The sequence below is a fragment of the Lepisosteus platostomus genome, chromosome 15, assembly GCF_059453375.1.
Source record: "Lepisosteus platostomus isolate fLepPlt1 chromosome 15, fLepPlt1.hap1, whole genome shotgun sequence".
NCBI lineage: Eukaryota > Metazoa > Chordata > Actinopteri > Semionotiformes > Lepisosteidae > Lepisosteus > Lepisosteus platostomus.
In genome coordinates, this window is record NC_142625.1 from 24,746,397 (window position 1) to 24,771,735 (window position 25,339).

At 52.5% G+C, this 25,339-nt stretch overlaps 2 protein-coding genes across 5 annotated transcripts in view; both read right to left on the minus strand.

Annotated features, from left to right (window-relative positions):
• Positions 1-41: 41 nt before the first annotated feature.
• nelfcd (negative elongation factor complex member C/D) lies at positions 42-10,291 on the minus strand. Of its 2 annotated transcripts, none has more exons than XM_088607441.1 (15): positions 10,105-10,291; positions 9,053-9,162; positions 8,219-8,328; positions 7,073-7,182; positions 6,124-6,231; positions 5,334-5,486; positions 4,753-4,883; positions 3,936-4,101; positions 3,424-3,558; positions 2,634-2,773; positions 2,393-2,507; positions 2,027-2,122; positions 1,786-1,926; positions 1,165-1,294; positions 42-706 (listed from the first exon to the last, which is right to left on the minus strand). In XM_088607441.1, the coding sequence occupies exons 1-15, from the start codon at positions 10,159-10,161 to the stop codon at positions 672-674; spliced, it is 1,737 nt and encodes a 578-aa protein (XP_088463567.1). In that variant the 5' UTR covers positions 10,162-10,291; the 3' UTR covers positions 42-671. The 2 variants fall into 2 exon arrangements, with proteins under 2 accessions (XP_088463567.1, XP_088463566.1); XM_088607440.1 differs by having other exon boundaries at positions 9,053-9,165.
• A 3,582-nt stretch (positions 10,292-13,873) lies between these two features.
• Positions 13,874-25,339, minus strand: part of gnas (GNAS complex locus) — a 65,282-nt gene continuing 53,816 nt past the window's right edge. For all 3 annotated transcript variants that reach the window (XM_088607455.1, XM_088607456.1, XM_088607457.1), the window contains exons 6-12: positions 19,334-19,388; positions 18,876-18,949; positions 18,469-18,527; positions 17,688-17,808; positions 17,086-17,216; positions 16,409-16,476; positions 13,874-15,766 (exon numbers count right to left, since the gene is read on the minus strand). In XM_088607455.1, coding sequence (XP_088463581.1) covers positions 15,620-15,766; positions 16,409-16,476; positions 17,086-17,216; positions 17,688-17,808; positions 18,469-18,527; positions 18,876-18,949; positions 19,334-19,388 — 655 coding nt within the window. In that variant the 3' untranslated portion in view covers positions 13,874-15,619. The remainder of the gene's footprint in view (positions 15,767-16,408; positions 16,477-17,085; positions 17,217-17,687; positions 17,809-18,468; positions 18,528-18,875; positions 18,950-19,333; positions 19,389-25,339) is intronic.

The following is a 25,339-nucleotide window of genomic DNA, read 5'->3' on the forward strand; positions in this document are numbered from 1 at the left end:
ATGAAAGAAACCCCAAAAGATAAATGACTCCTCCAGTAAGCTGAACAGAAAAGCATTTTTATTTTTATTTTTTTACACACCTGGACCACATTTCTTCCATGAATCGGTAATGAACATTATATTTTTAGTAGTTATTTTTATAAAAAAATAATCAAAGTTGAAAGTGTGAGCCAAAAGAGCTGCACAGCTGATTACAACCAACTGACCGAGCTATGAATACCCATTGCGCTCTCTCTCAAAAGGGGTGGCCTTGCTTGTACAGAGCCCTGCCATATTAAAATGATCATAATCTTCACACTGTTTCTTCACGGATGGCATATATATATATAGAGATCAGTCTTCTGCATGAATATCTGACAAAACCCTGCGTGCTGCACAAGATAAAAAAGAAACTCTCTCTCCTCCTGCTACATTTTGTGCTTAGTGTTGTGCTGCAGCAGTAGATTTTGCGCTTACATTAAGGCTGTTTGCTTCAATAGGGCAAGGCTCTGGAGGGCTCTCCCTGACTATGTCCATACTGCCACTCAGAGGGAGCTCCTCACTGCTGGCCAACTCTCACAGGTGCGCTCCCCCCTTGGGCAGTGTCCACAACTGGCTGGCTCAGATATCCGAAACGGTACCTTCTGGACTGCCCTGGTTCCCTCATCGCTCACAAAACAGATCCCAGGACTTTAGTTCACCATGATGAAGTTGGATTTGCAGTGCGCTGAAAAACAAGCAAAGGAAACAAATTAGTGATGCATTTTTTGTTGTTGTTGTTGTTAGTTCAGGTGGGTAGCTGCATCAGCATGCATAGGCTGCAAAGGAACAATAGATTTATTCCCTGCTGAAAAGAGAAATAAGAAAACAGGTTTTTGGCTGTAGAGCCTTCTTCACACCCGAAGAAGGCTCCACAGCCGAAAAGTGTTTTCTTCTCTCTTCAGCAGGGAATAAACCTATTACTTGTTCCTTAATTTTTTGTTGCTGTTCAGCTGAATTTATGTCTCCATGTGCTTCCAAACCTTTCCCCACAGGAAAGTGATTTTTGCATCTGAACAGCAGCTGAGTGAATTTGTGTGTTAAACACATAAAACATGCATGTAATTAACACAACTGCAGAGCAATGGAGGGTTCCTGGCAGTGGGAACAGTTGCACGCGCGCTGCGAGTTGGGACAGGAGCTCACCGATGAACTCAGCCACGGGGTCATGCTCCCCCTCCGCTCGGATGGTCCCCGCGATGCTGTCGTTCTCCAGGATCGGCAGGAAGAGCTGCACGAAATCCGAGGTGTAGGGGGGAGTGATCACGTCCAGGACCTGCCCGACAGTCGAGAAGAACTCTTGACCAAGTGTCCAGGGGACAAGGGGGAGGCACGGGAAAGTGGCCGAGGAGCAGAGGCGGGGGAGCATGCTTCCCTCTGCTCCTCGGCTCACTCCTCCTGCTCCTACACGGATCTGTTACAAGCGAGCCGAAAGCCGAGGCCACCTCCTCCACAGCAGGCTCGTGCTCTTGGGAGTGAATGAAACTCCACCCACACTTCTTGTGTTGCACATCATCACACCGTTCCCCTCTCACCTGAGCTCTGACTGTCCCAACAGAGCAGGCTCTTGGTGGAAGAAGAGACAGGAGGCGCGTTCCGAAGAAGGCAAGACCCTCGATGGCCATTATCTTGGTCACTAATCACGGAACAGATGCAGGGATCGAAACGCCTTCCTCCGGCTTTTACTATTCGAGTAAATAAAATGACCCCCACCCCAATCCCCCAGGCGACCTCAGAGGAGACAGCCCGCCCCCCAGCACTCCTTACCTCAGTGACAAAGTAGCGGATGAGGGAGATGTCGGTGTTGAGCTTCTCCAGGCACTTGCGGATGTAGCCCACAACCGGCAGCACGTAGCCTCGGCTCAGCAGGTGCACCATGCGGTCCAGCAGAGTCTTCTTCAGCTCCAGCTGGCAGGGGAGGGAGGAGGACACAGCATCAGCTCCCAGGCGGTGTCATTAAACCCGCGTCTCAGCTCGGTGGGGGGTGGGGGAGGGGCATCTCTCTCACCTGCTCCATGACGTCCAGCTGGGAGTGCTCGGTCTCAAACAGCTTGACCAGCAGCTGCAGGACCTGGGGGTGCAGAAGCTGATGGCAGGTGCTAATCTGCAAAAGAAAAGGCAGGAAGAGTCAGGTTCCCCTCATTCCACACTCCCTGCGTCACAGCAACTGACAGCAGCACATCTGGACCTTCTCATATAAAAAAAAAAAGAAAAAAAACACTTGTCATCTTCAGTACCTGCTTAAACTAGCTTTCTCTGCCCCTTACTTGGTTCTGCCAACTTCTATTTTAACAGCATGGTTTCATTTAGTCTTTTTCTCGTTTTTCTTTCTTAGCAAACATTAGGAAAAATTGCATTGTTCCGGATCGGTTACCTCGTCCAGCAGTGCCAGGTGGACAGGTGTGTGGTCTGTCTGCAGCTGGAAGTAACGGGGTTCCGAAACTGTCCAGTCCACCCACTTCAACACCCCCATTGCCACCACTGGGAATCTGGCACAGAAAGAGGAAATATGTAGTACAGTGTCAGTGTGCCCGTGTCCCTGTCCTGCTCATGGGATAGAGGAGGGGTGCACAGAGAGACAGCGGTCAGCGTGGCCGTGCCCCTGTCCTGCTCACCGGATGCACTGGTACAGCGTGCTGAGCTCAGCCACCAGCTCAGTCGCTCCCTTGTTCTCATTGCAGCAGAGGTTGTGTACAGTCTCGATGGCCTTGGAGGTGGACTTCAGCTCGTCCTTGTTGATGTTCACTCGCTTATTCTGGGACACACAAGAGGAGAAGGAACGGTAGTACACCTCTCTGAAGCTTTGCATTTTAAAAACTAAAAGCGTGTAGGGCAGTTCAGACACAGCCACACACACATATGTGGATGGACAGAGGCAGGAGAATACCTACATTCTCAGGAGTTATGGACCCATAGCAACTACTCTGGACTAATGACGCCCTGTGGTTTGAAAACATTCTCCAATAACAAAATAGTTCATATGATTTTTTTTTTATTGAATCATATATTTTTTTAAAGATTTGAATCTCAGGCTGCAGTCGTGCCATGCTGTCCTGACACAGCCAGCCACAGAGCCATGACCACCTCGCCCTCTGTGCCCGAGGTCAGAGAGTCGACTCTCACTCCTGCACACATCTGGCTTGTGACGGGGGCGGCCATTTGCCGGGCCCAGGCCGACCAAACTCGCGCCTGACCCTGTGGTGCTTAGCAGACTGCGCGCCATCACGCGGGCAGCCCCGGTCACAGCTGGCTAGTGCTATGACCCGGGTTCGAGCCAGCCACGCCTGGGTGGCAGGGCTCTGGCCGAGCTGGACCCAGGGACGTGACTTTCAACACACAACACCGTAGTTCGAACGTGTTCTTGAGAACCGTCGAGGGGGAAATGGGAGACCCCGGCGAAGTCACCTTCTTCCAGGTTTCCACCACGCTTGCCGCGTAGGCCAGGATCTGGATGTACTTGTGCTTGTGGTCCTGGTTGATCTTGGCCCCGGGTTTGAACAGAGACTGCATGAACAGGTCCAGGAACGCGGGGACTCGGATCTGGCGGTCGGAGAAACAGAAACGGCCTCATTTAGACCCCCCCCCCAGGCAAACCAGAACAACTGTCCCGAGATCCCAAGACCCCCGCGCTGCAGATTGCACAGGCGCACATGGGACTCGATTAACCCACGCGAGAGCTGAGATACAGAAATTTATAAAGAAACCGAGAAACCTATACCCAGTACCCAAGACATTTACAAGTCAATGCAGTGTGATGACACACTGAGCAACCCCAGCACACCTGAGCGATGGGATTGGGGTTCAGTTCAGTGCTGAGGATTCGGGTTGGGGTCAGCCCCGAGGTTCCCAGACAGGGTCTTGTTCAAGAGCGGGGTCTAAAGGCGGAGAGACAGGCGGCAGAGTCTCAAGTCTCTTACCAGCTCCACTGGCGGGGGGTCCATGCTGCTAAACATCTTGAAGAGCACAGTGATGTCGGCCGGGTTGAGGGCTCCCTTGGACAGCATAGCACCGAGGGCCTGGCAGGCCCGGGGGTACGCCGCCGCCGTGCCCAGCGCCAGCGTGATCTGACTGGCATCATGGCCCCTGAAACAGCCGGCACACAAGCACGGGCATGGGCGCGAGCACTTTCTCGGGGGGGGGGAACCAAATGGCGATAAACACCGAACTCCGTCGCCAGTTTCTTTTCACATTAACCGCATGGGCTCAGCGCTCATCTTTTTAAGATGGGGGCGGAGTGGTGACCCTGTGGCTCAGGATCTGTGCCTGTGGCTGGAAGGTTGCCGGTTCAAATCCCGCAGCCGGCAGAGGAATCCTACTGTGTTGGGCTCCTGAGCAAGGCCCTTAACCCCAACTGCTCCAGGGGCGCCGTATAAATGGCTGACCCTGCGCTCTGACCCCAGGCTTCTCTCCCTGTCTGTGTGTCTCATGGAGAGCAAGCTGGGGTATGCAAAAAGACAAAATCCTAATGCAAGAAACTGTATATGGCCAATAAAGTGATCATATCTTATCTTAACAAACCCAGATTAATCAGGACGTTTCAGACAGCTGCCCAGTTTGACATGCCAGTACGATCGACAAATGACCAACCTGAGGCATGAGGCAGCAGTGCCATCAAGTACAACCACTAAGGCACACTGTTTCCAAGTGCACATTGGCACCAGCCGAGGAAGCCGTGTTGCCCCCTGACCGGGCAGGTGCATCAGGAACCCCGAGCTGCCGCCGCTGTGCCCCTACCTTTGGTGCGCGGCTTTCTGGACCTCCTGCGCAATCCGGCGAACGGCGGACCCGCCCTGCTCCTCCTGCGCCAGGATGGACATCATGGCCTGGGCAAAGAGGTAGGTGTGCTCCCCATGGCAAACCATCTTCTGCGCCGCGGCGCCAACCGGGGGCACGGGGCACAGAGGAAAAGGGGGTGTGAGTCACAAGAACACAGTGAGAGCCACAGCCTTTCTGTTCCGAAACGCCACTTGCTTTGTTGTTTTTACGCCTTGGGGCAACCTTGTTGTGAAAGGCGCTATATAAAAGTAAACTGAATTGAATTGTAATGACTAGGACCTACAATACAACAGCAATACAAGAGGCACTTTTTTTTTTTTTTTTTTTACAAGGAGAGTTGCAGGAGTGTTTCACACTGCAGTAAGCCATTTTGTCCAACATTAAAAAAACTGCTGAATGACATTCTCAAACCTATTGCCGACTTCCTTAATAAAGCATAACAGTAGATGGTGCAGGAAAATGGGCCACAGCATCAGTTCTCTGTATGGCAGTTTCTTATGCTAACCCGTAATCCAGACGCAGAAAGGGCAGAGACTCACAGCGAACTCGGGCAGGTTCTTCTCAAGATTGTCCTCTCCTCCATCCAGGAGGGTGGCCAGCGAGGTGCGGAGGACGCGAGAGAACACCTCCAGCTGCTGACAGGCGGTGGACACGCTGGTGATCTCGCCCTGGTACCCCGCGTCCGAGATCAGCTGGGCAGGAGGACAGAGCAAGGGGCAGCGTCAGGGGAGCTGCTTCTCGAGAGGCCACAGTCAGACAGCACTTCCTCCACGCCACCCTGACCTTCACCGTGTCTCTCACAGAGCAAAACCTCCCAGGCACGCAGGAAAGAAGAAACAGTTAAACTATCTGACAGGGCCCTTAAAATAAGAAGAAAAGATTTATAGTATTCTTTCCAGTTTTGTGGTTTTGTTATTTTACTTGGAAGTAAATGAGCATCCATTCAGTGTTTGTTCATTTGGTTAATGTTCCACAAACAAGGAACAAGTTCCCTTAACACCCAGTACTACAGTGCCTGACCCAGGGAGAAGACATCTAGAGTCAGAGTTTTCCTTTTCCGGAGAAGAGGAACAACAGGAGTTCAAGTAAAACGTAATAATAAAAACCACGTCAGTGAGAGCAGCAACTGCAGTCCGTTTCTCTGGAAGAAGCCCTGCTGATGTGGCCCTGTGACTTTAGGATTACTCTTTAGACGCACAGCTCAAGCCAAGCACCACTGAGCAAACTGTGCCTGCTCAACAGACCATAAGATCAGCACTGTGCAAGAGCATATTCTCCTGGCCCTGCACGCCGAACAGCGCCACTGCCCCCTAGAGGAACCAGGTGTACCTTGACAGTGAAGTTGAGCATGAGGCAGTCCGGATGAGCCTCCGCCAGCTTGTAGAAGAGATCCCTCCAGGTGGTGTGGGCGATCATCTGCTCCAGCCAGGCGGGCGTCTGTCCGCAGACAGAGAACACAGTACAGGTCACACCCACCCCACACACGCCCCCACACACACGTAGAAATAAGACTCATGGATCAAGTGGCTCCATGGTAAGGGGCACACTGCTACACGGCTCCTGGGTCAAACCTCTAATCTGCCAATGAGACAAGTAACTGCCCTGTCTGTTAACCACAGCAAAGTACTTAACTAGCTCTCCTCTTTGGATTCTATGTAAAACAGGTTCAGATGGCAGTGAGTCTACTAGAACAGTTAAGGAAGCATCGTGTGTCATAACCTACACTCTGCAAATCTTTCCAGAGTACTGGCTGTCTCAGATCAGCTCCCCCTTTTACATCTGATGCATAGGGAGATCCTACTGGGGCACCAGCAGCTCAAACAGGTGCCCCATGTTTCATGCATTCGACATGGGCGCTCGGTTTATTCAGCCACTGCACTGTAAAATTAGTTAAGTGGCAAATGTTTAACGTGCTTCCGGGACCGAAGACCCTTCATAGGTACTGCACCATCGACCAAGCGCGCCTTTAAAATCGCCCGCTTCAAGAGGCTGACAATTTAAAGAACGCGCTTAGTCGCTAAGTAGGTCGTCCGCATCAACTGGGGGCTCAGGAACCTCTGTGACCCTTGAGGAACACGGGGTGACACCCCCGTCTCCAAGTGATCAGCAGGCAAACGTGTCTGCAAGGGCGAACTTCCGCGTCTCACAGGCCCAGAGGCCGCAGGGCCGCGGACACAGCCAGGACTCGGCCCCTCGGGCCCCTCGGCTGGACTGGCAGGAGGCGCGAGGAAACCACGAGCCCAGCAGAGCGACAGAGGAGTGAAGGGCTGCGGCTGACCTCCCCTTCCACAGTGAAGATGGAATCGGCCTTCTGGGGGTCAAAGTGCTTGATCAGCAGGCTTTTCAGGTGGTTCTCCACCCTCTCCTGGACCTGGGCCGGTTCCACCCCTGCGGCGCAGACACAAGCACCACAGGCAGAGAGAGAGATGGGTGGACAAGGAAAGAGCAATGAGCTTGGCACTGGATTCAAACGTACTAGGACACAGCCCTGAGAAAAATGAGCAAACAATGCTAATATGAATAAGAATAAAAGCATCACCAGATACATACAAATATTTTTAAATCCTGCTGCACAAAGGTAAGTAAGACTGGCACTGGTACCACACAGGCAGCCCTTGCACTGCCATTCCAGATCTGGAGCAAATACACTGGCAGCACATAATCTGAATCAGAAAAGCATCATAAACACAGGCAAATCCAAACAAACAGCAAGGAGGCTCTGAGGAGAATCTAATGACACCACTGATGACTGTAAAAAGAATAAATACCACAAACTGCGGCATCATAGTAACAGTTTTTATCATTAATTTATTGGTGTCTTGGGGGAACACACTAATAATAAAACGAAACATGAACAGTGTTTGGATTCTCTTTTTGTACTGCTTTTTTCAGTAGTGCGATGTTTAACTGAAGGGAGAATCCCATGTCATTACTGACAGCTCAAGCGACTTCCTTCAGTTGAGTCAGGCTGATCTGGCAAAGAGGGAACCCCGCTGGCTAGGATCCAATGTTCTGGGACAGGGGCAGCGCTGCGGCCTCACCGCGCTGCGCCTGTCTGTGTGGTGTTTGCATGCTTTCCCAGAGTTCAGCTCCTTCCCACAGCCCAAAAAATACCGATTCCTGCTTCTGGGAAAACTGGCCCTGGTGTGAGTGTGTGCTTGTTTGTGTTAGGGTCTGTCTGTGCCCTGCAATGGACCGGTGTCCCACCCAGGGTGTACCCCGCCTTGCACCTGCTGGTGTCCCACCCAGGGTGTACCCCGCCTTGCACCTGCTGGTGTCCCACCCAGGGTGTACCCCGCCTTGCACCTGTTGATTCCCCAGACAGGCTCCAGCTCCCCCAGAACTTTGAATCGGGTGAAGCGATTAGAAAATGGACGGATGTTCGGATGCATGGCAGAAGTGCCAGTGTAATAAACAGTCGTACCCATCTGGATGAGCCACTCGGCCAGTAGATTGACTGTCTGGGCCACGGCGGTGTAGTTCTCCGACAGCAACTGGATCACATGTTCCGGGGAACCGCCCGCCTGGAAATACCTGGAAAGGTGAAGAGGAGAGACAGACAGACAGACATCAGGGAAGTGAGGACAGCCCGGCAGTGGAGCTTCTGCAGAGAGCACTGCAATAGACCTGTCCCTGCCACACTACAAGAGGAAGGAGTGGCAACACTTAACAGCTCACACAACAATCCTGTAACCTTCATTTGACTGACTCTGGTCTTCTACACGTCCCTCTACATGTCTATGGGTGACAGGGGCGCCTCCTTGCTGCACCAGTCTATCCCAATTTAACTCCAAGGGTCTCTGAGTCACCTTCCCCAAGTGCATTTCAATCCCGACTCAAAACCTTTCTGTTATTTAGTCTGAGTCTGTGTCTGCTCTATGTTCTAATGACCTTGTATCTTCTGCTGCATCTCTTTCCACTTGAGTTATGTGCTCATTCTATTATTTTACACAAACTGTAAAACATTCTATACTACTCTTAAAAGCACTACATAAAAATAGTTTCATAGTATATAAGCACTACAGAAAATAATAATAATAATAATAAGGAAGATAAACATAAGGAAGATGAAAGAAGGATTTAAATATACCAGCTGACAGTTTTATTGGGTGCTCCTGATAGGATCTGCGCTTGCTCTTGGTGTTTTTGGCAAAGTTTTATTCATAACCTGGCAAAGCTCACAGGGTGTGAGCTGGGCACACACACACACACACACACCGCGACAGAAGACGGGTGAATTCGGGGGAACCACTCTTACGTCTTGAGGGTGTTGAAGATGGTGGGCTCCATGATGTAATCCCTGCTGGAGAATTTCTGCAGACACTCCTCCTGCACCTTGTCGTCCGTCTCGCCGTCCATATCCCCGTCCTCCTGGCAGACAGGGGAACCCAACCAGCTCAGCACAGCCGCCGCGACGCAATGAGGAACCTACCAGACCGGCCCAGGGCAGACCAGGCCTGCTGCCCGAAAGCTACAATCCCCCAGGTTTGACATCATCAGCCCATAAAGCCAAGAAACATGAGTCTTGTTCGCCTTGGTAAGTTACATACTGTACTTCATTTCTTGTCAACCCTTGAGAGCTACCATTAAAAGTGGATCTCTGAACTACTTCATTAAACAGAAGACCTGCTTAATTTGTCAAAACGAAACTCCAAGTGATTTGAATTTGATCATTTGAGGACGACCAAGAAAACCTGCTAGTCTGTGGTTCCCCAGTGGTACTCTGTGGTACTAGTCGTACTAGGCGAACTTTTCGTTTTCCCATTTATGGGATGCGATGGAATCATTATCGGCTTTTGAACAAGACGCTGCTTCCACGCCTCAAAGCAGAAAGAGTGAAAAAACACGTTTCGGACGTGAAGGGGCTTCAGGCGGGCACAGAAGAGGAGAGGATGCAGAGATTCGAGCGGAAGAGATGAAACTGCTTAACTTAAACTTTATGATGGGTCTTTCAGACCCCGCTGACAATGGGAGCGTTCCTGTGCTGCACGGTTAACAGTGAAGTACTACATAGTGTTTCTGCGCGATGAGTGGAGGGGTAATGAAAGACTTCTGTATCCGCTCTGCAGGACAGAACAGCGTGAACCCGAAATCCGCTCTCGCTACTGTAGGAAGCCGATCACGGTGAACAATTCAATTTTACAGGCGGCTACGTTTTTCTGCGATATCACCGAACACAGATAAGGCTGCGTATACGGGATGTACATGGGGCTCCATATTAAAACAAAGCGATTTACAATTAAAATATAATCCCAGAAACGGAAAACGTTTAAAAAATACCCCTCCCGCCCCCCAAAAAACCACATATACCATAGTTCCATCTTGGCCATCCCAGTCGGCGGACGTGCCATAATATTCCTCATTCATTTTGCAGCGACGATACACTATATAAATACTAGAAACAACAACAAAAACTGTAATAAACGTCAAATAGTAGGCGTGTTCGCCCCTCAATTAGCAACCCACTCGGCGCGCCTAAAAGACGTCACCAGAGCGCAAGTATCCAAAATGTTGCCCAAGCCTGAATAAGGGCGCCACCTTGTGGCTCGGAGGTGAAACGTCAGCGCCCTTCGACTTCGTCTAGGGACTCGCCTTTTAAAGGTGTAAAAACGCCTTTCTGATATATTCGCCCAGTACTGTGACTGTAAGCACGGAGAAAAGCGGTCTTCATAAAAGGCCATCCTAATTAACCTTGTCTCTATTGCTGTTATGTCAGCTCTCTATCTCTTAATGCAGGACGGAGAGTATCCGTGAAGCAAAACTGGGACGAATCGCAGAAGCACCGAGAGAGAGACAACGGCTCCTGCCTTTGGTACACAAATGATAACAAAACGCGCCCACCCGTGGGGTCACGTCCCGTCCTATTTCAGTTGCCGGCGCTGTGTTGATAAATGAAGCGATGCTCAAACTCCAGGTGCTTTTCTTTTAGCTCCTTTTAGTTTCAGCTCTTTTAGTTTGGTTTCTTATAGAATGAAAGAGGCTGCAGGTGAGTCAAGCCTGCGTATTTGCTATTTTTATCTGGTCGCCGTACTATACCTTATTCAGTCGATGAAATTAATATTATGCCTGGTTGATATATCTCTGAGAGGGTAGATGAAACGGAGCACCCCGAGAGTTTGTGTAACCCCACAAATGCTCTCGGGTGGGAGCTGGGACCACGTACTGGGAGATGTGCAGGAATCCAACCCCATTTCAGCAGTAAAGTGAATGAACTCGTCTCTGAATGTGGTGCTCATGACTTGGTTTTCTCTGGATGCAGGTGCTAGGCTCCCCTGGGATACCAGGAGCAGAGCCGCCGAGGAGTCGTGATACCGGTACCGCTCTGTAGGATTTGGTACGCCGTGCACACGGAGCGATTCGGGTCCTGCCCTCTTTCCTCGGCAGCAGGAGTCTGGGCTGGAGCTGTGCATCGGTGAAAAAGAGCCCGTCTCTGAGCTGGTCTCATACTTACTGGAGAATTTGAGCAGAGTCACCCCTGCACGATCGTAGGAGAGCAGTGTCCCACCTCCAGGGCTTGAACCCACATCCTCTACAGTGGGCAGAGGAGGTGGAACAGTGTGGGTGTGTGTGGGGGGTCTCATTCTTCCCATTGCTGACAGACTCGCTGTCTTCCCCCCCCGGCCCAGCCTCGTCATCAGCGATACACCTGGAGCTGCAGCACAGACGCTGGATCCTGGCTTCTCTCCTAGATCCCTGTGTGCGGTGGTGGAGGAGGGGGGCAGCCATCTGGAATCTGGACACAGGAGTTCACGGAGAGCTTCAGCAACGCCACTTTCGTACCAGCCCTCCACACGGGGGCCTCCCCGTGCCCCAGCCCTGTACCCTGTAACCTTGGTGTGGACCCTTCAGTTAGAAAACCAGCTGTCTCACCACGCTGGTGGTACTACTGGAACACAATACCAAGCACAAAAGTGAAGACTCCAACCCTTCTAGACCCTGGGAGACTGACCTTGAGGATCATGAGTCTCATAAGGTGCTGGATGCAGGGGGATGAAACCTACACCCCAGGTCTTACTAAAGGCTTAATGTAGAAACACCAGACAATTCCCAGAGACCTAGGGGTGTGTTTTTTACAACACGGGGCTCTGTAACACAGCACAGTGTGCACAGCTCAAAACCTCAGCTGTTCTTTCTTTGCCAGTGAATCTGCAGAAGAGACACAGGTAGCTGCTGACTGAATGATTTAGGCTACATCACTCCTGCCATTACACAGCTGCCACATATGGCCTACCAAGAACGGTTCTCCGATTGCGGTGCTTCCTTTTGAATTCCACCACCTGTTGTTCAAAATCTCCTACACCGGTGATACGGATGCAGACACCTGGAGAGCCACGCGGGTCCACTGGATCAATTTCCATCTTAATCATTTGGCTTAACGAGCGTGAAACTCCCACTGCTGTCAAGCCATTAACCATCAGGAGTTTCACACTACCCTAAAACCTACCAGACCGGGAGTGAACACCTCATCTCTGACCACAGGTACTGCGTTATTCTACACTAGAAAAAGATCTTCAAGTCAAACCACACTCTCCAGCGTAACTGGGCTCTTTGCAGCTACTGGAAAAGGAAAACGAAGTCGGGATGCCGATGTCCCTTGCAGGCTGGACTGTAGCCTGAGAGGAAACCATCACAGCGCTGACGCCTGACCTATGACCTGGAACTTATTCCTCTCATGCTCCTGGAGGGAGTAGCATCTCACCCAAAGCTGACCCAACAGGCCACAAAAATGATAATTTGTCGTTTACTCCGCTCCTATTCCCTTTTCATATAAATTTGGAATTTCCAAATTAAGATCTAAGCATCGTTTGGCCAGAGCTGCACCAGAAAGTACCCTTCCAAGGTACTTGTGGAAAACCTGGAGCCTTCACTCTGTAGAACCACCCCCCCAGCTCATAAACTCCTGCCACAGTGGCATCTCGCACCCTGCAAGGTGAATGGCCATCTCCTGAAATGCCCCCCCCCTGTAGCCACAGCCTCCTCTTCTCCCTCCCCAGTCCTTGCTTTAACCAATACGCCTGGTCCTTCAGTAACAAGGATACAAAAAAAAAAAACCCAGACGCGTTCCCTCCTCTTCCTCACTCCTAAAAGCGCAGCCGGCTCGGGCGAAGGGGCAGGCCCAGGGCCGTGTCCCGGAGCCGTTCCCAGACTCCAGCCATCGGGATGAGAACTCGGCTCACACGGGAGTGACGCCCTGCCCCCCCCCCCCCCCTCTCTCTCTCTCCGACAGGTGAGACGTTCAGGTGGGGAAGCAGCACCCATCCCCACTGCTGAGCTCCACCCTCGTCGCCTTGGGAACCGGGCACCGCGCTAAAGTGCTCAGTCCTCAACCGCTGAACTGGACCGGTCCCAGCCCCGCCTGCCCCGAGACAGCGCAATCCTCTCCGTCCGCACCGCTGCCATTCGGGTCTTTGTACAAAATGTACAGGAAGGTTCAGACACATGTAAAGGCAACGCACACTGAACACCCATGTATATATAAAAAAAAAGACCAGGTGGTTCTGAGGCTGAAATTACACACTTATTGCTGCAGCAAGTTTAAATTTGAATTAAAAAAAGCAAAACAAAGAAACCACAAAAAAAATCTGTCTGCCCCCTCCCAGTTAATTTATAACTGAAGCATAAATGATTCCAGAAAAAGGAAACTTCAGGGGAGAATCGGTGAGGCATCGTCGGGAACAGTCTTGACGATCTCGTGCGGAGCATGAGGACTCCTCCTCGAACCTCCGGCCGGTCGGCTCCGTCTCTCTCCCCCGCAGGCCCGCCACGCCAGGAATGACCCAAACACTTATACCTCCTTTTTTTAGCAAAAGATTTTGGTTTATGTAGAAACAAGCAATGTTTTTGCATTTGGATAAAGTAGTTTTTTTTCTTTTTTTTTTTTTAAATGAGTTAAAGCTAAAAAAAAAAATAAAATTAAAAAATTAAAAAGAGAAAAGGCCGGTTGCTGAAAGGGGGGAGAAGGGAGAAGGGAGAAAACCTGTGGCTGTGGGTTCGAAAAGCTCACTTCCGAAGTGGTTAAATTTGCACAATTCATCATATATAAATATATATAAATATATATTTATATATATTGACTAAATAGCGTTTTAATCCTTCTTTTTTATATATATAAACCAGAAAAAATAAACAAAAAATGAACGAACAAACGAACAAATGGAAAATAACCCTAAGCTACAAAGAGCCGGCCCCCCCAGGCCCAGACAGAGTGGGGGCTCAGCCAAGCTGTACAGCGCAGTGAAACACCTGTTACATCTTAGCTCGTTATACACGTACAGTCGTGATCAAGGCACAGGGATCTTCTACAAGTCATTTTTTTTTCAATAAAGTTGTACAAAATAATACATTTTACAGTCTGTACAAGAATAATAGTCCAGCAGTAAAGTAAAGACAGACGTACTGAAAGCCAGGTGTGTGTATGTTTGTGTGTGTGTGTGTGTGTGTGGGTGTGGGGGTAAAGGTTAAAGGGCAAAGGGGAAAGGCGGGCTGGGCGCAGTGCTGTCCAGGTGCCTGGCCTCTTTATCATTACCCTCTTCTAGCTAAAGGGTTAGAATATATATAGAATTTTAATCCACGTCACCCCCCCCAAATAAAAACACGACAAAACAGTAAAACAAAAATGAAAGAAGGGGCGAGGGTGGGTGTGTGTGTGTGTGTGTGTGTGTGTGTTGGGGCGCTCTGGAGAGGGTAAGAGAGGTGTGTGTGGAGGGCTGGCGGGCTTGGAGCCTCAGCGCCCCCTGCAGGGCGGAAGTGCGCCCACGCGCGGGTCCCCAGTGTCCGCGCTCCGCTCGCGCCGCCCTCCAGCTGCAGCGCCAGGCAGACCCCCCCACCGAGAGGGGGGAGTGTGTGTGTGTGTGTGTGTGTGTACACAGACCCACGCGCGCGCACACGCGTCGAGTTCTCTATTTCGCACACGTGAACTTCTGCGCCGCCGCCCTTCAGCGCGCGGCCCGAGAGTCTGATCCGCGGGTCTCCGGCGCCCCAGCCCCCTGGCACAGTTCGCGCAGCTGCCCACGGTGAGCAAGGGGCTCCGCGATGAATCCACTGGGGCGCACCGGGCCAAGAGCCGGCTTCCTCCGCCAGTCCTTCCTCCCGTCACTGCCCTGTCCCCGCCGCCGCCACGCGCTCCGTCTGCTCATCTGCCCGCCGGGCAGGGGGCACCTCGGCCAGAACGCACCGAGCCCGCTGTTCGCACCCCAGGACAAAGCAGATCCGAGCGGGGAAAAACGACGGGGCTGTGTGAGAGAGCGTCCGGCGCACTGTGTGGCAGAAACGTCAGGTCACGCACCAACAAAAGGTGAAAGGGCGCCGCCTACAGGCGCCTGGCTGGCCTCGCGGGGGCCGATGAGAAGGGGTAGAAGGTACAGGTGGGTATGGCAGCCAGGCGGGCTCTGCGGTGGGGGGGTGTGTCCCGTGTGCTCTCAGCTGATTGGGCGTCTTGACATGGGAGGGGTCAGGAGGAGGGGCAGGAGTGCAGCATGGGAGTTGTCAGTCTGGTCTGGCTGTCCTTGACATTACTGTTGCTGTAGTCTGTTAGTTGTCTCTTTTGTGTTGAATTTTGTTGGTTTTTTTTTTAAACTTGTACTCTTATTTTCTCCTCTTCTTTATTTAAATGTTGAATCAGGAGTCCCAGAAGAACACAGAAGCAGGGCAGAGGGGGGAAGGGGGGAGGAGCAGGAGGAGGCAGGAGGGCGTGAGTCTTGGGTCCAAGCGATGGGGAGGGGGTGAGGGGCGAGATTGAAGGCAAAGCAGGGGGTGTGTGGGGGTGCGGGGGGAGTCTCTGGGGTGTGGCTGCTGGGCTGGAGTCTGTCTCTCTCCCCTCCTCCCATCACAAGAGCTCGTACTGCCGGAGGTGCATTCTCTGGATAATGTCCCGACAGTCGTTGAAGACACGGCGGATGTTCTCCGTGTCCACGGCGCAGGTGAAGTGAGGGTAGCAGTAGTGCCGGCCGTCCCCACTCGCCGTGCTGATCCTCTGGAGGAACGGGGCAGAGAACACAACCGGGTGAGATGAGGGCATGTGCCTCAACAGCGTGTTCCACACTCCAACAACCCTTTGTGCAAAGAAGTGCCTCCTGTTCTCGGCGCTGAATCCACTCCCACATAGTTTCCACCCGTTCTGGCTGGTTCGTCCCTGCCTGTCTGTTCTGTTCCAGCCCACTGGACTTGAGGACTTTTAACACTGAATCAAATGCACTGGTAGCCTTCTCTGTTCCGTTATATAAAGATTCAGTTCCTCCAGCCTGCCAGTGTCAGGACGTTTCCCTTAAGCCAATTAATTCTGGAGCAGCAAGATAATTTTGTAATTTGGTACACAATACTCTAAATGAGGAGCTACTAGTGTGCTATCCAATTTTAACGTGCCATCCAGCGTACATCACTCAGGAACGTGACTTGAGGTCAAAGGCTGAACAGGCAGAACAGACAGAGCTGGTAAAAATGAAGACTTATTTAAGTGGATGGCCATAAACAATGGGGGGGAAGAAATATTTTAACAAGACTGTTTTCCATCACTCACTCCAATCCTTTCCCTCTTGACAAAAGCACAGACTGGTGGGAACCCAGGGCAGAAACAGTTAAGATGGGAATACTGCACACGTGCGGGCGAGACACTCACCAGAAACTCATCACGGATGAAATACTTTGCTCTGGTAACTCGGGGGTCTTCTCCAGCTTCTGGTGTAGCTGTTAGCAACAGGAGGGAAGATACACATTATTGTGGGGAAACTAATAATTTGAGACGAACCCATAAAAAAGACAGGAAGCTGTGCAGAATTCTAGAATGTACAGCGAGAGAGCTCCCTGCTTCCCCCCGGTGGTCAGACCTGGAACTGACACCGCTGTTCTCAGGGGTTAAACAGCTGACTTGGTCTGCACAAGAACAGCCATCGGGCTCATCCAGCCCTGTGAGCCCCTACTAGTAGTTTCAGCATCAAGCTTAGCTCTCCCCTGTGCAGCAGCCAACACTCATGTTTCCTAGGAAAGCGAACTGCACTTCCTCTCTGGGGGGGAAGGAGATCAAGTATCCTGTGGAGTTGGATCAAGACTGTTCTGATCCCGGGCAAAGGCAATATGACAGGACACAAACTGGCAAAAATGCAGGAGAAACTATATGGGGGCCCTGAAGACGCTTGGATTAAAAAGCCTGAGGGTAAACTGGCATTGCAAAGGGTCTATACCATACAGGCAAAGCAGCCTCAGAAACAGAACAATCCTGCACTAGCAAAGCAGAGCTCATGAGCCTCTCGGGCGAGGTTTGAGTACTGCTGCCAGCGCGCATCGCCGGGCTCTCACCGTCGTCCGGAGTGGTGTAGCGCGCAAACTCGGGGAAGTACTCCTCGATCTTGGACTTCCCCGCCAGCACCTTCTCCGCCAGCAGGTCCTGCTTGTTGAGGAAGAGGATGACGGAGATGGTCCGCAGCCACCTGCGAGGAGAGCGGGCAGTGAGCGACCGGAGGCCGAAGGCCGGAGACCCGCGGGCAGAGCTGGCCGGACGACTCCAGGTCCGTGGCGGGAACATCGAAGTCGCGCATGGCCGTCTGGCCGGCAGCACCAAGGGCAGCTACCGACAGGTGGCGCGGCCATAAATTGGGCAGAGCTGAGGCTAACCTTAGCCCAAAAGGCCCCTCTGGCCACCTGAACCAGACACGCAGGCCCCACGATCGGCCCCACGCCCAGCAACACACTCGGACCCTGCCATGGTTTAATAAACACCGGGGTGAGACGGGCCCAGTGGCCGGCCTCCTGCTGTCTGCTCTCACTGCTGTTTTCTCAGGGTCTGAGGACTCCTCCGCCCCAGACTAACAGAGCTCGGAGGGGCTCTCTGCTGGATAAAGACGGGCACCATGCTGGCCGCTGGCGTTATTCGAGAGGAGGGGGGCTCAAGGCTGGCCTACCTGTTGTTCCAGATGTTCTTGAAGAGGTTGAGCGCCTCCTGCAGGCGGTTGGTCTGATTGTCCTCGCGTATCACCATGTTGTAGCTGCTGCTGGCCACCACGAAGATGATGGCCGTCACGTCTGCGGGGCAGGAGAACGAGAGCAGGTCGGACAGTCAGAAAGAGGCGTTCATCCTTCCGGCCAGGGGCTCCGCCACTGTCGCCACCAAAACACCTCAGGCGGTGCCTTCCCCTCCTCAGCACACGGCTCTCTCCGATACAGCACTTTCCTGGACACTCCACTCAGAGCGCTTTCCAGGTCATGGGGATCCCCTCCACCACCACCAGTGCGCAGCCCCACCTGGATGATGCTCCAGTCCGCTCCCCACACACCAGCTCTCAGTGGGGAGGAGAGCAGAGTGATGAAGCCAGTTCAGAGATGGGGATTATTAGGAGGGCATGATTGGTAAAGGCCAGGGGGAAATTTGACCAGGACTCTGGGGTTACACCCCTCCTCTTCTTGGGAAACACCCTGGGATTTTTAATGACCACAGATCAGGACCTCAGTTTTACATCTCATCATCTAAAGGACGACACCTCTTTTTACAGGATAGTGTCAGCATCACTACACTGGGGCACTAGGACCCCCACAGACCAAAGGGTGATTGCCCCCCCTGCTGGCCCCACTAACACCTCCCAGGAGACCTTCTGTCCCGGTTGTGACCAGGCTCACACCCGCTGAGCTTCAGTGGGCTGCCAGCTGTGAGCTGCAGGGCGATACAGCAGCGTGACGAGATCTTACCGTTAAAACACTGGATCCACTTCCTGCGTTCATCCCTCTGTCCGCCCACATCAAACATGCTGGAAAACGAAACCCGTGTTAAGAAGAAGCATACACAACTGCACACCAGACCACCAGCCTGAAACACAATTACCTGCACGGGACAGCTGGGGGACAGCCTCACTGTGGCTACCACGCCCCGCGATATTTCATTTTCGGTCTTCACTATTTCAATCCACGCTACTCTCCGCCAGGAGTCACACGCCCATCACTCCTTACCGTTGACAGATCACGTCCCGTTTTCACCCCCAGCCGGGCACCACCCCTCCCCAAATCTCTCTGCTAATGATCTCCCCGTTCCCTCTCATCGGAAACTGATCTGACCCCGGTGTACAGGGTCAAACTGCTGAGCCCAGGGGGCCACTCACTGGAAATTGACTTTGTCCACCTGGAACCTCGTCTCAAAGATCCCGGAGGTCAGCACTCTGCACCGCAACAGGTCCTGCAGGAGAGGGGAGGGTGAGTGAGACTGAGGCCAGTACTGAATGAGCCTGCAGAGGCTGAGCTTGCTAGCTTGCTCACACCACAGACACCCAAGAAGGTAAATACCGGAAACACAGCCTGCACCCAAGACCTGAACCCATGTTGTTACTGCTAAAGTACCTTTAGGGCTGAAAATGACAAACCTCTGACTGAGGTGACACTCATGTCTGCTCTTGCACAATGTATCGACTTCAATAGTGCCTCCTTTAGTCATTTTTTAGCTTTTATTTTTTAAAAGACAGCACAGGAGCTGCAGGGCGGCTTAACCTGCTACACGGAACAAACCACATGCTGTCCTGCCAGAGAGACACCAGGTCAAAGTTCAGAGGTCAGGGATGCTCACCTGGTCTGATGGAGTGTAGTCACTCTGCTTCACAATGTCTATCTTGTCTAAAAAGCTGGAAGACAAAAGAGACAGAGGTGGGGACTCATTAACAGCAGTCAATGAATGACTAAACTACTCAAAGCAGGTATAAGTGTTGAGGAAGATAAGATGGAGCTGTAGCAAACAGGGAGCTGTCTAAGTCAACTTTGAGGCAGAAGAGAAATATTTCCAAAGACAAACTGAAAAGGTAAAAACCAACATTTAAATTTTGTGTGATCTTATGACCTATGTTGTACTGCAGCTAAGTGGAACCTTCTGATTATATTTTTATTTTCCCTGAGTTGAGTTTGAGGTTAGGAGAGACAAAAAAAAACAACTACAGTACATCCTATTCCAGTGCGATCTCACAAGGGGCCACCAGAGGGCGAGATGGAGTCCAGCAGTCAGCTGGTGACTCACAGCTGTGATGTCAGGCGCCCTGCTGTCAATGGGGCTGCTGTAGTGGGGAGCAGTGTGCAGCCCCTTCGCTGACAGACTACCTGCAAACAGAAGAGGATGATCGTGGGGCGGGGTGGGTTCTGCCCCTATCTGGTCCTATCTGCCACCACGTTCCACAAAGAATGTGCCACGCAGGAGTGAAATCTGACAGGCAGACTTCAGTTCAGGGGAGATGTGGAGGGAGAGCCGCCCAGCGCCACCCCTGGAAAGTCCCACGCCAATGCAAGATTTGTAAGCCAGCGTGCTGCCCTGCGCCGTATCACAGCTGGCTCCGCCGACGATGACGGCACAGCTGCTGGGCTCTCTCTGTCGTTCCGACAGCAGGCGCGTTCGGTCGCTTTCCCCCCGGCGAATTAAGGACTCAGAACGCTAAGCTGAGAACGGTTTCATCCCGAATTCATCTCATTCTGCTTACGGCATTAGGGATCGGCTCGGCCCGGGTCTGCAGGCCTAGCGGTATAGACAGTGAGCCTCAAGAGCAGAGAGGATGGAGGGCAGGCGTCCGGTTGCCTCTGTCCAGGGTGGGCGACCGGCAACTGCCCCTTAGTTCCAGAGTTTCCATCCCTCGTTCCCGATATTCCTGTTCCCGGAATCCGTGCGTCCTCCTCCGGCCCGTCTGGTACCCGTCGGTGGTTAATGGATCCGAGGATCTGACCCGGCTGTTTTGTATTGCAAAGGAAGTCTTCAGCAACGTGGTTCCGGTCTCTCGCGAGCTGTGCCAGGCCGTGCTCCGCCTGCTCCTGCTTTGACCATGGCATCGCCCGTCTTCCTGGCAGGCCTGGACAGTGTTAAGCCCCCGGAGGGGTTAAGCCCGGCACCAGGGAGGGGGGGGGGGGGGGGGCGAGATCTTCAAGGAATTATTATTATTATTCTGCAACCCAGCCACTCTGACTCAATGGAATTGGAATCACGCTGGCGGTGATCAAGGTTACAGCACCATATATGGGAGCCGGGACACCAGGAGCGGAGAGGAAAACAAGCCGAAGGAGAGGAAGGCAGATTCCGAGACGCTTCCTGGGGGCTGCGCGGCCGCGCTGCGTCTTCGTTTGGGTGGCGGGAGGAGAAGAAAAAAACGAATCCGCCCTGACTGGACCACCGAGGGGCAGTAGGTGGGAGACAGCTCTGGGCCGGCGGGGGTTTTTCGGAACCCAAAAAATGAGCCAAATGAATTAAAAATCAGAGCTAGGCAGGCCTGGGAGATTCCATCAGGAGTCTGGCTCGGTGTCTCCGTGATCCCGCCCCAGAAACGGTCTGGGACTACTCGCATTCCCTTCCTGGGCCAGGGGGCAGCGCCCAATAGAACCAGCCGGCCTGTCTGTATTTCTGTCCTGCATGAACGCGGCCAGGACAGCAATAGCACGGGCGAGCTATTCTGGGCTGCACTGGAGCCTACGGGGGGTGGGGGCGGATTCAGTTACGGAACTTCGGATGAGTCTGGGAATAAAAATACAGCGTCTGTCTCCGCGGGGAGCCAGCGGGAGGGCCCAGACAGATCCTGCACTCGTCCGTTTCCCAGTCCCAAGGCCCTGGGGTTCCCGAGGTGAGGGGGAACAGCACCCAGGGGCTCGCGGGGGCTGCCGGACCTCCTGGGCGACCTCAACACAGGCCTCGAGGCCTAGCATTCTGTACGGTTCCTGCACACAGGCCACAGCTGAACGCCACGCCAACGAACAGAAGAGCCGTCACGACATTAAAAGCCAGAATTCTTGATGCTGCTGCGTTATTTTTTACAGCACGCCAATCGGACACCTGGTTTCACACCACAGGGCAGGGGCATTCTATGACGGGTCCTTGGTCGACTCATTGCTGTGGTGAGCATAGACACATCCGCACCCAGGGGGTAGTGTGGGAGGAACCTCCTTCCCCAGCACACAGCAGAACACTTCTCTGGCATCACCCACCCGGCAGCTACGCCTTTCTGAAAAGGTGGAAGCTAATTATCTAGATTCTCATAATTCACAACAACCGCCTGCTCCCAAAACATGCCATGACCCCCATTTCTCGGAAGATACAGAGGTCCACCCATCTTATTTTCTTGAACCACTTCCCCCAATACAGGGTCACAGGGGAGCTGGAGTCTGTCCCAGCCAGCAGCAGGCGCAAGGCAGGTTACACCCTGGATGGGACGCCAGTCGGTCGCAGGGCACACACTGACACAGACACAAACGCACACCAGGGCCAGCTTCTCCTGAAGCTAATCGTGTGCCAGACAGCATGGCTTCGGACTGTGGAGGAAGGCCCACGAACATGGGGAGAACATACAGACTCTGTGCAGGACTGGACCCAGGGCTCACCACTGCGACACCGAGACACAGGTGTGTCTAAACTAATTCATGTTCCAGGTACATCTGAATTCAAAACAAATGTGCGTTAATGTCGGCAAAAGAATTGACCTAGAACTATATTGCATGCTTCCCTCCACAGTACAGTAACCAAACACACACACACAAGACTGAGGTTTAAAGCCCGACAAGCCAGCACTGAGAGAAAAAAAGCACAATTCTTTAATTTCACATAAAACAGAACTTCCTATCCTCTATTTCATGATGAAGAACCAAACTGATAACTTTGAAATCCAGAGGGATTTGGAAGGGATTTTCAAGTAAAGAAAGCAGCACAGTCAAGTTACCCTCCAAATGAACGATGGACCAGTATCATTATTTCGGCACCAAGCCAACGTTCATGCTAGAATACCCTGATGCTACGTTTCGATTCTGCAGTGCCGTTAAAATTCGAACACCCAAAAGAGTGTAACGGCACCATCTTCACAGACCTTGTTCTTTGGCCAAAACAAACCAGGACGAATGAAATCGTTAGCACTGCAATTAAACTTCAGCATGCTGTGGAACACTGACGATTTCAAAGACCCAGTGCACCACAGGACAGTGCCAACCCAGACTCGGAAGACGACGGCTAAAAATGGCCTCAGTGTCTTCTGCACCACCCAGAACAGGCTGCGATTCGTCAGCTGTCTTTAAGATGTAACGTTATTTTCAGTATTAGTATCACGTCCAGGACGTGCATGCGAGATGTGACTAGCATGCACCTTTAGACATTTGCATTGTGTGACGTTGACTAAAGACTCTTATGATGACGCAAGCAGAATTTCCTTCATCTTTAACGAGGTGTCACAAAGTCAACAGAGAGAGGGAGGAGCCAGCCAGCTTGAAGGAGCTTAATACCTTCAGTTGTGTGGTGCATCAGTGCCAATGTGGGGATAAAATTTAACAAACATCCTAACCTTGTGAGGATATCTCTAACCACGGAAACAACTTTGTTTTGTATATATAAATCAAACAACACCATCTTTTGAAGTGGCAGAAGCTTCCGATTCAGGTCTGCTGCGTGCAGTATGCCCATCGGTGGAGAGCGGAACAGTAAGAACATGACGAGAGTCCCTGCACAGGCAGGACTGTGTGTGGGGAGGAGGGGGGTGGCCTGGCCCTGCAGTCTGAGGGCCACGCCCTTCTCCCTCGCGCTCTCTCACCCTCTCCCCTCCCCCTCCTCCACCTCTTCAAAACTCACTCCGACATGAGAGATAGCAGGGGATTAGAGGCCTTTCCAATTCAGTCTGACATTACAGGCACGCTCCAAAAATAGCTCCCAGGCGCCCTGGCCTCTAGCACAGTTGCCATGGTGACGGAACCACAGGCTCTATAAATAGACTATCAGCTCAAAATCTTGTGTGGCTGGAGAGAGGCCAGCCCAGCCCCAGCACGGCACGCAGAGAGAGAAAGAGAAAGAGCGAGAGAGGGAGGGAAGAGACGGATGGAGAGGAGGGTACAAAGGAATGAAGGGCCGAACAGAAACACGCACAGATCCAAACCTGTGCCCGTCTGCAATGGAACGCTTGCATGAATCCCTCCAGATAGAAACATACACGCGTGCAATGCGCACACACAGAGGCACTATCGCTTCAAAGCGATCCGAGGAAGACGGCGAAACGGCGGCAGAGTCTGGGGGTTTTTACAGCGTCTGGAAACCCTCCAGCCAGACTCCCGAGATGTGGCACACGCCGCGCGAGACCCCAGCCTGCCTCCCCCGTTTCCGCGGCACGGTTAACGGCCAGGCGGTACCGCTGTGTGCACACGCAAAAGGGGCTTTCCTGGCGGCCCCGGCGCAGGAGCTCGTCCGCGCCATCCCCCTTCTCCTCTCCTACTCCCGCTACCACCCCCTGCGCCATGCCCTCCTCTCGCTCTCTCTCTCTCTCTCGCTCGCTCGCTCCCCGCGTGCTGCTGATGACTCAGTGACTCACATCCAGCCATTTTCTGTCACTGCAGAGGGAGACGCTGCCTCTTCGCAGGGAGGAGGAGGAGGAGGAGAGCGAGCGAAGGAGAGGGAGGTGGATGCTTCGGCAGTCACAATATGGCAACCCGGCCCCCCAGTCCGCCGATCCGCACAGGTGAGAACGACGGCGGCAACCATGACGACAGCCAGAACAATAACGCTCTCGTCCGGGGGCCGGTGCGGAGCCCATCTGGACCAGGGCCCCTCACACCGAGCCCCACTGGGCGGGCAGGGCCTCACGAGCCTCAGCCTCGCAGCCTGGTGGGGCGCCGAGCCGAGGGCTGAGATGTGCAGCGTGCACGTATTATCGGGACAGTCCGAGCATCATCCTGGACACCTTCGGAACGGACCAGCTGAGAAAGCACACCACGGGAGACAAGAGACTAGGTCCGAGCTGCACACCAAAGGAAATCCGCAAAATGCAGCTCGTGGGAGATATCCTTTTAATTTCTGATTTAGCAAATCAACAATGATCCTCTATATTTGAGCGAGTCCACAATCACAGAACATCTGCTTGACCATTTTCCCGTATAAGCTTTCAACACATCTGAGATAGGGTGGATTTAAACCCTCCTGAACATCTCGTAACACATTTATATTAAATCTTTCTTCAATTTCGCAGAAAGAAAATACTTGACCAGCATTCGTGCACAACAGCACAGGATAGCATCTGGCAGAGCTGTCCATTGGTGGTTTCATGAACAGGTCTCAGTATGACTGAAGACAGGTTGAAAGTTTCCACAAGCAGACACAAAACAAAACCTAATGTGCCGTTTCATCACCAGAGTCCGCACCTCATAGAACCTGAACTGGCTCAAAGCACTGGGCCACAATTTCCCTGGTAAAGATCTGCCCCCCTACACCAGAGCCAGAGAATCGTGCTGATGCAGGCCCACTGCGCACTGAGGATCATACCCACCCCGATGACTAAAACACTGCCCTTCCTCAGCCCTGGGCTCTAGCTTCTTGGACACAGGTGGGCGAGTAGCACAATTTCTCGTGCACTTGTGGGGAATGTTTTCCCAAAAAGACGGTGCTTCCACCCCCCACAGACAGACCCTGGAGAACATGCCCGGAGCCCAGGAACCCCCAAAACACTTTACACCCCACCACAGGGCACGGGATCACTCCCTCCAGGTTTAGTAACAGAGAAGTCTGGAACCGCCCAAAGTTCTGGCCCATTCATGAGCTCTTCTTGAGAACATGCTATAAAGAGTCTGTAAAGAAAAGGACGGCTCT

Bases quoted from the DNA above. Each gene is read 5' to 3' on its own strand.
- nelfcd (XM_088607440.1), bottom strand. From the start codon at position 10,161: ATGAATGAGGAATATTATGGCACGTCCGCCGACTGGGATGGCCAAGAT. The intron at 1,295-1,785 runs GTAAGGAGTGCT...ACTGTCGGGCAG, and splicing joins TCCGCTACTTTGTCACTGAG to GTCCTGGACGTGATCACTCC. The intron at 707-1,164 runs GTGAGCTCCTGT...CTTGTTTTTCAG, and splicing joins CCCCGTGGCTGAGTTCATCG to CGCACTGCAAATCCAACTTC.